This window comes from Schistocerca americana, chromosome 3 (assembly GCF_021461395.2).
Source record: "Schistocerca americana isolate TAMUIC-IGC-003095 chromosome 3, iqSchAmer2.1, whole genome shotgun sequence".
Taxonomy (NCBI): domain Eukaryota; kingdom Metazoa; phylum Arthropoda; class Insecta; order Orthoptera; family Acrididae; genus Schistocerca; species Schistocerca americana.
In genome coordinates this window covers 230,461,663-230,477,880 of record NC_060121.1, presented here as the reverse complement: position 1 = coordinate 230,477,880, position 16,218 = coordinate 230,461,663, and the positions used below count along the sequence as shown (strand labels likewise).

At 43.1% G+C, this 16,218-nt stretch overlaps 1 protein-coding gene across 1 annotated transcript in view; it reads right to left on the bottom strand.

The window, feature by feature from the left end:
• The window catches only part of LOC124605993 (tyrosine-protein kinase receptor torso-like), a 95,243-nt gene that overhangs the window by 76,591 nt on the left and 2,434 nt on the right, over positions 1-16,218 (bottom strand). The window contains exons 3-4 of the mRNA XM_047137955.1: positions 7,257-7,423; positions 1,514-1,589 (exon numbers count right to left, since the gene is read on the bottom strand). Of these exons, the coding sequence (XP_046993911.1) occupies positions 1,514-1,589; positions 7,257-7,423 (243 nt within the window). The remainder of the gene's footprint in view (positions 1-1,513; positions 1,590-7,256; positions 7,424-16,218) is intronic.

The window sequence follows — 16,218 nt, the reverse complement described above, 5'->3', positions numbered from 1 at the left end:
TATACTGTGAACTCCAAAGATTTCACAAAGAGCCTACACAAAAGAAATAATAGGCAAAGAAAATGAACATTTTTCTTCATTCAGTGAAGTATTTGCAAAGCACTGAGTACATTGGCTACCAGCTTGCTTGTACGTTTTTTAGCTGGAAAAGGACTTCTGTTTTATTTCAGATAAACTTTTTAATTTGAAACTATAAACTACAATGTTTTCTAGTTTAATCAGTCAACTCCACCTACTTACATTCATTTAATTCTGCTGTTAACAAGCTCTACAAGTTAACTACAGTACATGAATTTTAATTTAAAAAAGGGAACAGTTTTGCACTGGTTCAAGATCATACACTATGTAGTTATTTTCAAGCGAAAGACGTTATTTCAAATGCAAATGTGAGATTAAGTTCTGCAACCAGGATGTTAATTCACAGATGAAGTTATAACTTATCTGTTTAAGTGAGCATATTATAAAGGTTGCATGCTCCAAAAAAATAATTTCACAAGACAACAGAGAATGGAAACATACAAAATAAACCAATACCTTTGTGTTCAGGTCAATATACAACAAGATACTTCTGAGTGAAAAACATACCAAACTGAGCTTTGTGATTAGTCTATCTGATATGTTGAATTTATTATCCATCTGGATCCAAGGAATTTTTTGTACAGTGTTTCATTTAGTGTATGGCCATTAATGTCTACTGGCTGATCATTTTTGCTTGTTTGTAATCGCATGATATGAGTGCTGGTGAGATTAAGATCAAACAAAGAATTAGTTGAAGGCCCATTCAGCTATCATTCTGGTGGGTCGGGTAAGGTACAGTTGGGGGCCGTGAATGAATGAATGAACAAATGAGCAGCTCTTAAATGAGAGTCAAACCATGGCACGAAAGTGTACTACTATGAGAAAGCTGTTAACTTTCTCCGAAAGTAATGAAACTAATACATATTATAGTATCATCAGTGTATTGAGGTCAAAATATACGAAAAGAAGATTAAATAGATTTTTGGAAAATTTGTTATCCATAACTCTTCAATTTATTATACTAATATCTCACTCTAACTCTTGGATCTCACACTCTCAAAATTTACACTGCAATGTAACACGAGCCTGTTTAAACAATATTATTCATTGCAGACTACACCATTATGGTTGAGGTGCCTGTTTAAGTGTGTGGTTATTGGGATATTACTACATTTAAATGATGTTTTGTGCTGTGTACATTTAATTTTTCATTTAAAATATTGATGTTGCCAGACCAGAAGGAGAAATTAATGTTTTTTTTCTCAAATATAATGGATCAGTATAAAAATGTGAGTCATTTGTGTACTGGGAACATCTGAAACAACAAATATACTTCGTAAAATTTTAAATGAAAGAAATTTTTAATTTTTTATGATATAACATGAGAAATGATAACATTAACTACAATTAAATCATGCAATTACATAATTGATAGCAAATCCAACAATAAAACACTTTGGCTCTATCTACAAATTATCAGTTATGAATAAAATACCTGGAGTTGCAAGAAGCTGTGCGTATTTTATTTTATTGTCACAGCAGGATTCTCTCTGTGACACTGCTACCCAGGCCTGCAACATGAACATAAGGATATTTATAATTTAAAATCTTAACTTGCTTGAACTTGTGTTAAATAAAAATAGCTACAGGATAATTTATCACTGTTCTTCTCTAACAGCTGAAGCAGTTATCAGTATATGCGAATGATACACAAAATTTTATGAGTTTTGGCAACGCTGAGTGGTAGCCCAATAAAAAAGAGAGAGAGAGAGTGGTGGTGGGGGGGGGGGGGGGGGTATGTCAAGACCAGATCAAGCATTGCAAGAAGACAGTGCTTGTCAAGCGCAAAATAATTGTGTGGAAGATGGGGTAAGAAATACTCCCAAGTGGGAACCATGAGCTGTAACCTGTTTCCTACTCACGGAAACATTAACACCTATCGAAATTTTTTCCTCGAAAGAAGAACATTTAAGGTGAAGGTGTTATGAACAGAATGAGTGTGTTTAAGTGGTGTATGAAGTTTAGTGCAGACAGATCAAATGTTCATGACGAATAGATAACTGGAAGAACTGTCACCTTGACAGATGAATTGCTGCAAAAATCGAGGAAACTGGTCGTGAAGATCACTGACTGACAGTGGACGAAATTTCTGCGATGTTACCACAACTCTCCAGAACTTTCTTATACGAGACACTCACAGAAACGCTGGGATACTGGCTACTGTGCACAAGATGGGTGCCAAAACAGCTGACAGAGCAGTCAAAGAAAAATCCAGTCAGTTGCACCCAAGAGTTGCTTGAATGACCTGACTTGGAAGGTGAGGATTTTCTGAGTTCTATTGTGCTGGAGATGAAACGTTGGTGTCCCATTACATGCCTGAGACAAAAATACAAGTTATCACAACGTGTCATACCAATTCCCCATCTGCTAAAAAACATTGTGAGACCCAAAAAACTCGAAAGGAGGATTCAAACAAAAGGAGGGGAACGCTGACAAGAGGAGTGCACCTGTTGAACAACAAGGCCTGTCTCGCAAAGCCTTGGACAAAAAGACTCTCTTGGACTCATTTGGTTGTGATGTTTTGAACACCCCCCCATACTCCCCAGACTTGGCGCCTTTACATAATCATATTTTCGCCTCCCTGAAGGCACACGAGTGGAATTAAATTTTCAACCAATGAGCAGGTGCAGAAAGAGGTTCTGGAAAAGGGAGAGGAGCTGCTGGGAGAGTTCTTCAAGGATTGCATAAAGGAGCTTGTGCCACAGATCACCACATGCACTGAACGGGATACCGATTATGTGGAAAAATAGTCAACAAGTCACTTTTTTCAAATACACTTTTATATATAAAAATATAGTACACCTATTTTCATAATTTGTTTTTCATATGCATTCATAAAATGTCCAAATATTAGAGATTAGCATCTACTGTGCATGCTTGCTCAAATTTTTCTGTGCACGTAGATCCATGAAACTCCGGCAATGTCACTTTAATCGGTTGTCATGTTGAGAGCAACTACACTACTGGCCATTAAAATTGCTACACCAAGGAGAAATGCAGATGATAAACGGGTATTCATTGGACAGATATATTATACTAGAACTGACATATGATTACATTTTCACGCAATTTGGGTATATAGATCCTGAGAAATCAGTACCCAGAACAACCACCTCTGGCCGTAATAACGGCTTTGATACGACTGGGCATTGAGTCAAACAGAGCTTGGATGGCGTGTACAGGTACAGCTGCCCATGCAGCTTCAACATGATACCACAGTTCATCACGAGTAGTGATTGGCATATTCTGACGAGCCAGTTGCTCGCCCACCATTGACCAGACGTTTTCAATTGGTGAGAGATCTGGAGAATGTGCTGCCCAGGGCAGCAGTTCAACATTTTCTGTATCCAGAAAGGCCCATACAGGACCTGCAACATGAGGTCGTGCATTATCCTGCTGAAATGTAGGGTTTCGCAGGGATTGAATGAAGGGTGGAGCCATGGTCATAACACATCTGAAATGTAACGTCCACTGTTCAAAGTGCCATCAATGCGAACAAGAGGTGACAGAGACGTGTAACCAATGGCACCCCATACCATCATGCTGTGTGATATGCCGGTATGGCGATGACGAATGCACGCTTCCAATGTGCGTTCACTGCGATGTCGCCAAACATGGATGCGACCATCATGATGCTGTAAACAGAACCTGGATACATTCAAAAAAATTACGTTTTGCCATTGGTGCACACAGATTCGTCGTTGAATACATCATCGCAGGCGCTCCTGTCTGTGATGCAGCGTCAAGGGTAACCGCAGCCATGGTCTCCGAGCTGATAGTCCATGCTGCTGCAAACGTCGTCAAACTGTTCATGCAGATGGTTGTTGTCTTGCAAACGTCCCCATCTGTTGACCTAGGGATCGAGACGCGGCTACACGATCCGTTACAGCCATGCGGGTAAGATGCCTGTCATCTCGACTGCTAGTGATACGAGGCCGTTCCGTATTACCCTCCTGAACCCACGGATCCCATATCCTGCTAACAGGCATTGGATCTCGACCAACGCGAGCAGCAATGTCGCGATACGATAAACCGCAATCGCGATAGGCTACAATCCGACCTTTATCAAAGTCGGAAACGTGATGGTACGCATTTCTCCTCCGTACACGAGGCCTCACAACAACGTTTCACGAGGCAACGCCGGTCAACTGCTGTTTGTGATTGAGAAATCGGTTGAAACTTTCCTCAATTCAGCACGTTGTAGGTGTCGCCACCGGCGCCAATCTTGTGTGAATGGTCTGAAAAGCTAATCATTTGCATCTCACAGCATCTTCTTGCTGTCGGCTAAATTTCGCGTCTGTAGCACGTCATCTTCGTGGTATAGCAATTTTAATGGTCAGTAGTCTATTTTCCATTATGTACCCCGCGCAGTTCAGGGAATAAAAATACAGGGTATTCACAAAGCCTCCTATCAATTCAAAAAATCGTAACTTGTAAACCATCCGAGATAGAGAAACGTGGTTTATAAAACGTTTAGCATCCCTCAAAGACTTTTCCTTCGTCCTTTGTTGCATATTTGACTTGGAGGGCATCAAAACGGCGACAGATCAGGAGAAAGTGCAGTGTGACAGCAGAGTTACCGATGCTGATATGGGAGGACACCACCAGCAGAAACGAGCACAATGAAGTTATTCAAAAACTTTAAACAGGCACACAGTGTCAAAGATTTTCCTCGGAGTGGACGTCCGCCAGTGTCTCAAACACGTGTTCACAGAGTACCAGCTGCATTTCATCGCAGCTCCTGAAGTCAATTCGTCGTGCATCACGCGAATTGCAGGAAGCAAGAGCAACTCTCCATAAGCGGTTACCCCATTTTGCGTACCATGTGTTCATGGTCCAAGCACTGCAACAAAACGATAGTCCTGTGCTGCATACACTTGCATGTTCCATGCTGGCCTCTACAGATACTGACAGTGAGTACCTGAATTACGAAAATTTTGAAAAAATAAGTCAAATGTTTCGTGAAACTATTTTTCTAAAAGTAAGAAATGAAACAAACTATAGAAAATTTGACACATCTCCTTTGCTGTGCGTGATTTACAACTTCATTGAAAGGCAAGTCAAATGTTTCTCTAATATGTTTAATTTTTTTTTTTCGCACAAATAATTTCACAAAACATTTCACTAATTTCTTTTCTCATTTTTTTATTCTCTATTTTCATATTTTGTTCAGTAAGCATGATCTTGTTGGCACCTATTTGTCTTGCTAGAGTCATCTGTTGTAAAATGTCACAAATAAAATACTTGATTCGAAGAAAGCCTTTTCGACAATTAAATATCAAGCCAATGTTACCTTTTGTGCGTGAAGCAGCTACTGCAGGCCTTGAAGAGATTAACTTATTGACACTTTATTTACCTAGCTAACAGCAGCTGTACAGGAAATATTTCAGTTTTCCTTCAAATAACTAGTTATGTTTTTCTTAATTTCCATGATTACTTTAAAGCAATTAAATATTTTTTTGCAAAACTGGACGTCATGCTGGTCAATTTCATGCCAAATTTGTCCATTTATCATTCTCCTTTTGGATATGAAAATTCGGTCAAAAAAATTTCCTCAAATCACTATTTTTTTCTGTGTTACCCTGATTACTTTTAAGGAAATAAACTTTTTTTTCATAATTAGGCCTCATTCTAGTCAATTGGTTCATTTCCCGCTCTTCGTTTGGCTACGAAAATTCGGGCTAAAATCCATTGAGTAATTTACAGAGAGTCTTTGTTTTCGCACCAATCATCATTTGATCAAAAAGAGCCATTCGTCAGATGAAGCAACATTCTACATTTCTAACATATGACTCGCCATAAATTTATGATTTGGAGCTCTGGAAACAACCAGAACGCACTTGAACATACTCGTGGTTGCCCGAAGCTTCATGTTTGATGTAGCCTAATGTACGATCTGGCGATCGGCCCATTTTCTTCACAGAGAAAATAATAGCGAAGAGATGCAGCCGTCCACCATCTTCCACGACGATGATGAACCATCCCCACAAATAGTGGAGTTTGAACGAGCAGTATGTTCTGAATGAACCACTTCCTGAGAGGTAAATGGGTCGTGATGGTCCCATCTCGTGACCTCTACACACTTCCAGTGTCACACCATTAGTGTTGTTTTTGTCTGGTACACAACACCAGTCAATGGCATTGTTATCTTTCGTGCAAGAGTCAACGAAGCAAAGAGGACTGTTGATGCTACAATGCTGACTTATACATGGGCACAACTCTAATACTGCCTTGTGTTCTTCGAGTGACAGGCGGGTCACACACTGAAATTCTTGCATAACAGAAAAAACTGAGATGTTTGGACAACACGGTTCTGGATTAACAGCGATTAATATAAATTAACTTAGTATTAAAAAGCAGTCTTAATCACGTTTTTTATTTATTTAGTGCCGAGTCTCGTGCCACACCTTGGTAGACGTGACGACACCAGCAGTCTACCGTATGTTCGCCCTGAAGATGGCCCCTGCGATGGGCTGAAACCGGTCTGCACTAAATAAATAAAAAAACGCTATTAAGACTGCTTTCTTAATACTAAGAAAAAACTGAGACTTACTAAAAGATTTACAACAAACAGCGTTGCTCTCTCTTTAATATTTTCCAAGTTATGATTTTTGGAAATAACAGCAAGACTTTATGGACAATCGATTTGATAAGAAGTGTACAAATTGTGTTAAATTATTTCCTGTACATATATCGAAAACTTGCCATATTTCATCATGGGTGATGAGGGTGCAAACTTCAAATTCTAATGAAGTACTGCTTAACTACTATCACTACAATCTCAGTGTTTTAGCCTTACTGGCTACCACTCGCAAGAAAACGTTTTTGGTAGACTGCTCGTCCACTGTCATTGAGTTGATCAGTTTTGATGAAACCAGCCTATGAATAAGGATACTGTTCAAGATCGAAAATCAGTCACTAATATGCCACAGTAAATTGTTTATCAGAAATGACAGAAGCTTCGTTCCTTGTGTGTCAGATATCTTAACTAGGTTAATGGTACAGAAGCCAACCGCCTTATAATAAAAGTGATGATTGAACTGGAATATGAGAGAAGGTCTATCTCTAGTGTAGATTTTCACAAACGTAAACACATATATGTCAGACAATATCTACGAAGTGCGCTTCTCCCAATCAGAGTCTAAGTAGGCTGAAAGAAAACAAGGAAGAGAACTCGCCCTGCGCAGGAAGTGCAGCAAGTCGCCGAGTTCGCAGTACTCGACGATGAGGCGCGTCGGGTTGGTGACGCAGCCCACCATGGACACGATGTGCGGGTGCCGGCCCACGCACTTCATCAGTTCGATCTCGCGCTCGAACTGGCGGACGTCCTCTGGCGATGGGTCATCTGCGGAGTAAGCAAAGTTGCACTGTCACCGTCTGCAGTTATTGTTCCGTTAACAAAAATGGATGTCACAATTACTCTGATGGAACACTTAAAAAAATCAAATCTTGTGGCACTATTAGTTGGAAGACCCCAAGGGATCAGTGCAACTAGCTGACCAAAATTGTCTTTATTCACATATAAATTTTTTACTTTTTGATGTTAAATGTTGTGTATTGAGCATAACTTATAACGCAAGTGGTGTGTTGAGTGCATATCCACCAGCCGTGATTTACATTATCTGGCAGCTGACTTTAAGATCCAAAGTTGCGACGTTGATGCGATAAGTGCTGTCTGCAGCCAGTGGCTGTAAAAAATCACTTTAACATCTTTATCTCCTGGAAAAATACGCAAAAATCAGAAGTCCAGCTGTGGTAGAGATCTGTATAGCGTTTAAGCATGTGATCAGGATGAATATGGATGAAATGGCGTAAAACAGCATAGGAAATAACGGGAAAGACGAGAGGAAAGAAATGAACCAAATGAGTTGTTGAAATGAGGCAGGATTGGTCGGAACATAGGGTCAAACTGGAAGGGAAGGTAAATTGGAGCTGCAAGTACACACCGACCAACATGCCAGAGATCAACGACAGAGAAGAAATCTGGTGGGTTATCAGTGGAGTGGTAAAGAGGATCCTGAAGATATCGAAAGGAGGGCGGGAGAGAAGAAAGGATGAAGAGATTCTGAGAGGAGAAGAAGAAAACAGATTCCGTGAAGGAGCTATGCAGGCTCCTATAGTGGGCTCCTATAGTGGGCAAAAGTTTCATAAAGTGCCTTATTGGCACGTTCCTTATCAATAATGGCACTTACTGCTACAAAATCTGTGTCAGTTTTGAAAAGTAGCATTCGGCTGCACTGTTAACTGTTTTCCTTGCTTCACTTTCAATTATAACCAACCGTCTCCTCCTCCAAGGACCGTTAGGTAGCTCGTTGTACTCAGAGCTGTTAGTTTGCGGATTTTGAAACAATGGGCGTCAGCATAAATTTATCCTGGGGGGGAGGGGGGGGGAGAAGACACAAAACTGCCATTTTTTTGTATATTTTATCGATATGTGGCCTGCCACAAGAACAAAATTTTATAGGCGACGCAAAAAAAAACGTACATCTCAGAGAACTGACGGTTATCATTGGTTTTGAGAATTCTTAATGAATAAAATCTCTGCACTCCAGATTCCAGGGAAGGGAGGCGGAGAGGCCCTTCAAGTAATACTCTTTCTGTCCTCCTTGTGTGAAGCCTAAGTCTAAAACAACCATCTCCATCAGCACAATATAACATTCACTACCTACTACAACATGTAACGACTACTGAAATATACGTAGTGTTTGAGCTGTAAAGTTAGCAGGAGCCAGACATAAATCACTAATGGTCCAAAGTCTTCAGGGTACCACCATCTTAAGCTGCATTTACATCTGCCTGCCTTGTGCCTAGTCGTTTTACGCCTGTGCTTGTCCCACACGCACATAGATGTATACGAGGGTTGGAACTTAAATAGTGGCAACTATTTATTCACAACGATACAAAAGAGTTACATGTTTGCGCCTGTTACTGTCCTTCAAAGTAGTCACCAGCTTTGTGTAGACCCCGTTGCCAGCGATGTGGAAGGCGCAGTATACCGTTAGCAGAGCCTGTTCTGTTGATGGTGCGAATGGAGACGTCCAAAGTTTTGGTGATTCTCGAGTACGACTGTGATGGTGTTATCCTAATGCATTACGCTCTTCCACAGTAGACCGTCAATGTACAGTATTACTGTTCGGTTTTGGAGCATCACCTCGACCAGCTTTGCGAAAGAAGCGGCGACGCTTTCTGCGCAACCCACCCATCATTTTGCACGACAGTGCGCGGGCGCATACAGCTCAAGCTATGGCTGCTTTGTAGGTCGATGGGAAAGGGAAGTACTATGCCATCCACCATACTCACCCGGACGTAAGTCCTTGTGACTTTGATTTGATTCCGAAGATGAAGGAACCACTTCGTGGCATTTGCTTCAGATCTGTTCCAGAGATTCGACAGGCAGTAGACCGCTCCATTCGCACCGTGAACAGAACAGGCTCTGCTGATGGTATACTACGCCTTCCTCATCGCTGGCAACCGGGTCTACACAACGCTGGTGACTACTTTGAAAGACAGTAACAGGTGCAAACTTGTAACTCTTTTGTATCGGATGAGAATAAATAGTTGCCGCTATTTAAGTTCCAACCCTCGTACGAGGGCAGTTCAATAAGTAATGCAACACATTTTTTTTCTCGGCCAATTTTGGTTGAAAAAAACCGGAAATTTCTTGTGGAATATTTTCAAACATTCCCGCTTCGTCTCGTATAGTTTCATTGACTTCCGACAGGTGGCAGCGCTGTACGGAGCTGTTAAAATGGCGTCTGTAACGGATATGCGTTGCAAACAACGGGCAGTGATCGAGTTTCTTTTGGCGGAAAACCAGGGCATCTCAGATATTCATAGGCGCTTGCAGAATGTCTACGGTGATCTGGCAGTGGACAAAAGCACGGTGAGTCGTTGGGCAAAGCGTGTGTCATCATCGCCGCAAGGTCAAGCAAGACTGTCTGATCTCCCGCGTGCGGGCCGGCCGTGCACAGCTGTGACTCCTGCAATGGCGGAGCGTGCGAACACACTCGTTCGAGATGATCGACGGATCACCATCAAACAACTCAGTGCTCAACTTGACATCTCTGTTGGTAGTGCTGTCACAATTGTTCACCAGTTGGGATATTCAAAGGTTTGTTCCCGCTGGGTCCCTCGTTGTCTAACCGAACACCATAAAGAGCAAAGGAGAACCATCTGTGCGGAATTGCTTGCTCGTCATGTGGCTGAGGGTGACAATTTCTTGTCAAAGATTGTTACAGGCGATGAAACATGGGTTCATCACTTCGAACCCGAAACAAAACGGCAATCAATGGAGTGGCGCCACACCCACTCCCCTACCAAGAAAAAGTTTAGCCATACCCTCAGCCGGTAAAGTCATGGTTACAGTCTTCTGGGACGCTGAAGGGGTTATTCTGTTCGATGTCCTTCCCCATGGTCAAACGATCAACTCTGAAGTGTATTGTGCTACTCTTCAGAAATTGAAGAAACGACTTCAGCGTGTTCGTAGGCACAAAAATCTGAACGAACTTCTCCTTCTTCATGACAACGCAAGACCTCACACAAGTCTTCGCACCCGAGAGGAGCTCACAAAACTTCAGTGGACTGTTCTTCCTCATGCACCCTACAGCCCCGATCTCGCACCGTCGGATTTCCATGTGTTTGGCCCAATGAAGGACGCAATCCGTGGGAGGCACTACGCGGATGATGAAGAAGTTATTGATGCAGTACGACGTTGGCTCCGACATCGACCAGTGGAATGGTACCGTGCAGGCATACAGGCCCTCATTTCAAGGTGGCGTAAGGCCGTAGCATTGAATGGATATTACGTTGAAAAATAGTGTTGTGTAGCTAAAAGATTGGGGAATAACCTGGTGTATTTCAATGCTGAATAAAACAACCCCTGTTTCAGAAAAAAAATGTGTTGCATTACTTATTGAACTGCCCTCGTACATGAGTCTTCCTCGTCTGCACCTGAGTGATTGCATTCTCACCTAGAGAGAAGCACCCTCACCACTCTAGTGATGAAGTTACAGTTGCAGGTTAAATGTGCCCGTGTGGCCTGCTAGTGAGCAGTGAGTTTGTTTACCCTAAACAGGTGTGGTGCTGATGTTCACTAGCGAGACTACAGCATAAACATGCACTCTAAAGGCAGGCTGAGGACCACCTAACATTACTTATAGGGAGTACTGTGAGAAACAAAATCACTTACTATGTTCTTAACATTTGCAATGAACACATCAAGAATATGCAATTACGTATATTTCATTTCTCTCACAGAGCCTGCGATCATAACTGAAGTGGCCCTTTCAGGGCAAGAACTCACTCCCAGGTAAACATGGAGCATAACATTTATTAATAACAACTAAAATCACGCTTCTCTGTTCCAGAGCAACTAGAGTTACACACAAGAAAAAGTCACAACATATTCTGCTGGCTAAAAAAGCAAAACGAGGATAATGGAATGTAGTCAAATTAAATCGGGTGATGCTGAGGGAATCAGATTAGGAAATGAGACACTTAAAGTAGTAAAGGAGTTTTGCTATTTAGGGAGTAAAGTACTGATGATGGTCGTAGTAGAAAGGATATAAAATGTAGACTGGCAATGGCAAGGAAATCGTTTCTGAAGAAGAGAAATTTGTTAACATCGAGTATAGATTTAAGTGTCAGGAAGTCGTTTCTGAAAGTATTTGTATGGAGTGTAGCCATGTATGGAAGTGAAACATGGACGATAACTAGTATGGACAAGAAGAGAATAGAAGCTTTTGAAATGTGGTGCTACAGAAGAATGCTGAAGATAAGGTGGGTAGATCACGTAACTAATGAGGAGGTATTGAATAGGATTGGGGAGAAGAGAAGTTTGTGGCACAACTTGACTAGAAGAAGGGATCGGTTGGTAGGACATGTTCTGAGGCATCAAGGGATCACAAATTTAGCATTGGAGGGAAGCGTGGAGGGTAAAAATCGTAGAGGGAGACCAAGAGATGAATACACTAAGCAGATTCAGAAGGATGTAGGTTGCAGTAGGTACTGGGAGATGAAGAAGCTTGCACAGGATAGAGTAGCATGGAGAGCTGCATCAAACCAGTCTCAGGACTGAAGACCACAACAACAACAACAAGGTAACTGTCTCTGTTCGGACACATAAGTAGTCTAATATCGGCCTGCGGTAGCTGAATGGTGAGCGTGACGAATTCTCAATCCTCTGGGCCCGGGTTCGATTCCCGGATGGGTCGGGGAATTTTCTTCGGGCAGGGACTGGGTGTTGTGCTGTCATCATCATCATCCTATCATCCTCATTGACTGCAGGTCACCGAAGTGGCGTCAAATTGAAAGACCGGCACCCGGCGGACGGTCTGCCCGACAGTGGGCCCTGGCCATACGAATAAATATAAAATAAATAAAGTAGTCTAATCAAGGATTGTAACTATTTCTCGTAGAAGACAATTTCACTGAGCCGAAACAGGTAAAAGCCTGTGCCCAGAAGGACCACAGTGTGAGGACGCCTGTCCCAGAACTCAACAAAGTAACAAGCTGTGATAGCAAAGTACGTGTGTCAGAGCTTTGTGAAGCCATGTCATAGTGTAGTGAAGTCATGGACGCCCAGCGAATCGAAGTAGGGTCCATCGGCGGCGTTCCCTGGCTGGTGAGCGCCTGAGAGAGTTTCAACTGCCCGGCACTGGCTGTGCAACTTCTTAAGCGGAGTGCCGTCGGAAGAATCTGTCGCCTACTATTTGCGGCCACGGAAGAAAATGGGCCCATGCTTGCTGCGTGTGCTATGTTTGAGTCGACCTTAGTTGATCCCTGATAGTTGCAGTGGGCAGAGTGCGGCAGCTTCGTGCACCTACCTCAACCAATAGCGTAACGCTATTTTGTAAATGTCTCCATGGTAACGCCCCAGTGTTGTCGCAGCTCTACAGGCGGTTATTGTTTCCGCTTGCAGCCGTTAGCGCTTCGCAGTTGGAAGTTGGCAACAGTGCTGCAAGCTGTTAGGGATCTTTCTCCGCCGCCTTGACCGTAGGGCTGACCAAGCTTCTGCCGGCCGGCGAAGTAAGCGTTGTTTTGGTTCTCGCTGCCTCGGTCCCTAAACTGAGTGACATGGCGCAGTGGTTAGCACACTGGACGCGCATTCGGGAGGACGACGGGTTCAAACCTGCGACCGTCCACCCAGATTCAGGTTTTCCGTGATTTTACCGAATCGCTTAAGGCAAACGCCGGCATGATTCCTTCGACAGGGCACAGCCGATTTCCTTCCGCATTCTTGACACAGTCCGAGCTTGTGCTCTGTTTCTAATGACCTCGATGTCGATGGGACACTAAACCCAATCTTCCTTCCCTCCTCCTTTCCTAGGCTTCTGAGCTCGCGTATCGGCTACTGGTGGTGCTGTCCTGCTATTTTGATGGGTTATTTGCCCAGAATGATGAATTCTAAACGCAATAAAACTTTGTATAATCAGAAAAATGCTTCTATCGGAACACAAAAAAGGGATTATGTTTTTGTTTATTTTAAAGACTCTGACTGAAAAGTGGGGTACCAGCTGCCTTATTCTACCTTCCACACCACCTTTAAAACGTTTACCAAAAATTTTGGCATGCGAACATGTTCGCGCTTTTTTAAACATGAAACTCACCTCAAACTCCCACAAACTCGCCTAACTATAACTCACTTACAACCAATAGTTCATTGCTGTAAATCGTTCATACTCATCCGCTCCCAGCTGTTCACTCTCATTCATTCATTCAGCCCAACTTATCGTCATTATCGCTTTGTGCTTCTCTGACATTGTCTCCTGTGTGACAGCCACTTTCCCCTTGGATCTGTCCTACTACTGCAGTCTCCACTCGCTTACTACTAATATCTCATTCCTTCCTTCCTACTGCTTCTGTCTCTTCTCACTATTTTTCTCTTTCTGATTGTCGCTGTCTTATAATCTGTCTCTCATTATCAATGAGTGTCACTCACTTCTGCGTTCTCTTTCTTTTTATTCCCCCCTCCCCCCACCCCACCCCTGCCTGGCACTGTCTCCTTCAGTCGTCCTGTCAGTTATGTCCCACTGCCAGAGTCTCCCTCTCTCACGCTGCCAGTCTCCCCCTTTCTCTTTCTATAGCACAACCACTATCTACTATCTTCCAGTATATATTACTTACCTAGCGAGGTGGCGCAGTGGTTAGCACACTGGACTCGCATTCGGGAGGACGACAGTTCGATCCCACATCCGGCCATCCTGATTTAGGTTTTCGGTGATTTCCATAAATCGCTCCAGGCAATTGCTTGGATGGTTCCTTTGAAAGGGCACGGCCAACTTCCTTCCACGTCCTTCTTCCCTAACCCGATGAGACCGATGACCTCGCTGTTTCGTCTCTTCCCCCCCCCCCCCCCCCTCCAAAAAAAAATTATTATTTTCCCATTTCTTTGCCACTGCCACTGTCTTCTTCTCTTTCAGGCACAAAAAGCGCGAATATATTCATACGCCAAAATTTTAGGAAAGGTTCTGAGGAAGGTGGAATGACGCAACTGGTACCCCCACTTTTCAGTCAGGGTCTTTTAAATAAAAAGGAATATATTCGCATTTTTTGTGCTCTGATAGGTCCATTTTTCCGCTGGTTCCCTTCTTTTCCCTGCTACAGCAGGGCATGAAATTCATACAAATAGAAATTTTGACAGTTTACTTACGCGCATTTGAAATAACACGGAACTAATTTTATAGCCCAGCCCGGATTTATTTGTAAATAAGTTCTGCAAGTGCTTGAGTGCTACTACATGGGTTTCCCAGATGATTGTGGAGACACTTTACAGCACACTTCTCCGCTCTACGTCACCTTAACCGTATAAGCTTCGCTTTCGCCTCACACCGGATTATACGTGCGTATTTTAAGTGTACAGGTAGGGCGACTTTGAAACTCTGCATCTCGGAAATAGATAAAGATATGACGAAAATGTTCAGGTTGTTCGAGATGGGATCTTAAGAGTACATTGTAAAAATTACAGCCATTTTCTGTGCACAGCTGTCTCGGAATCCGCGGCTGGGTTTTGGTACCCAAAAAACAAGTTTTGCCGAGGAGAAGAGGAGTCGACATTGATTTTCTATTGCCGAGGGGAGCGGAGCACTGCAAACAGCACCGTCGGTTCACAACGTCCTGAACGAGGGCTCCCTAGTTCTGGGTTGGCCGAAGCCATAGAAGCTGGTCGACTGCACGCCACGAATGCTTTGTGTTTGCACTGCGCGAGGAACGTGCAGCTCATTGCCCCCTTAAACATGTGTTTCGTGAGACTGACAATGTATTGGGTTTCGGTAGGCAGTGCTTGCTACCCCCCACAGCTCACACTACCTAGAAAATTTAGTCAGGACGTTGTGAACAAACTGTAATTCCTAGGATAACGTCGCAACTTCACTCTTATACATTAGACGCCAGCTAATACAAATCAGGGTATAATGAGATGGCTACCAGCAGTGATGTGTTGTACAGACACGTACACTATCTGACCAAAAGTATCCGGGCACCTATTTTTGGATATTAATATGGGGTGGGTCGACACATTATGACGGCTTGAACTCTGCAGGGGGTACTTTCAGTGACTTTTCTGAATGTCTGTGGAGGAATGGCAGTTCATTCTTCCTCAAGAGCCGGAACAGAAGGTAGTGATGATGGATGCTGGGATCTGGAGTGAAGTCGACATTCAAACTCATCCCAAAGGTGTTCCATTGGATTCAAGTCGGGACTCTGGGCAGGCCAGTCCATTTCAGGAATGTTATTGTCCAGAAACCAATGCCTCACATATGCTGCTTTATTGCGGGGTGCACTGCCATCCTGATACAGACACTCATCGTTTCTGGGCTTTTCTTCTACGATATGAAAAACACAATACTGTAAAATGTGCTCATATCCTTCGACACAACTTTTCCTTAAGTGCAATAAGGGGACCACACTCAGACAATGAAAGACACCACCATACTGTAACATCACCTTTATGTATTTCCCTGTTGGCGTTACACATGACGGCAGATAACGATCTCCAGACATTCGCCAAACCGAAACCCTACCACTAGATTGCCACAGGGTACATACCGCGATTCATCACCCCAAATCACTCGTTCGGAGTCATCCACTGTCCAGTGCCTTAGTTCTTTACACCATCGCAAGCGTCACTAAGCACTGTACTGA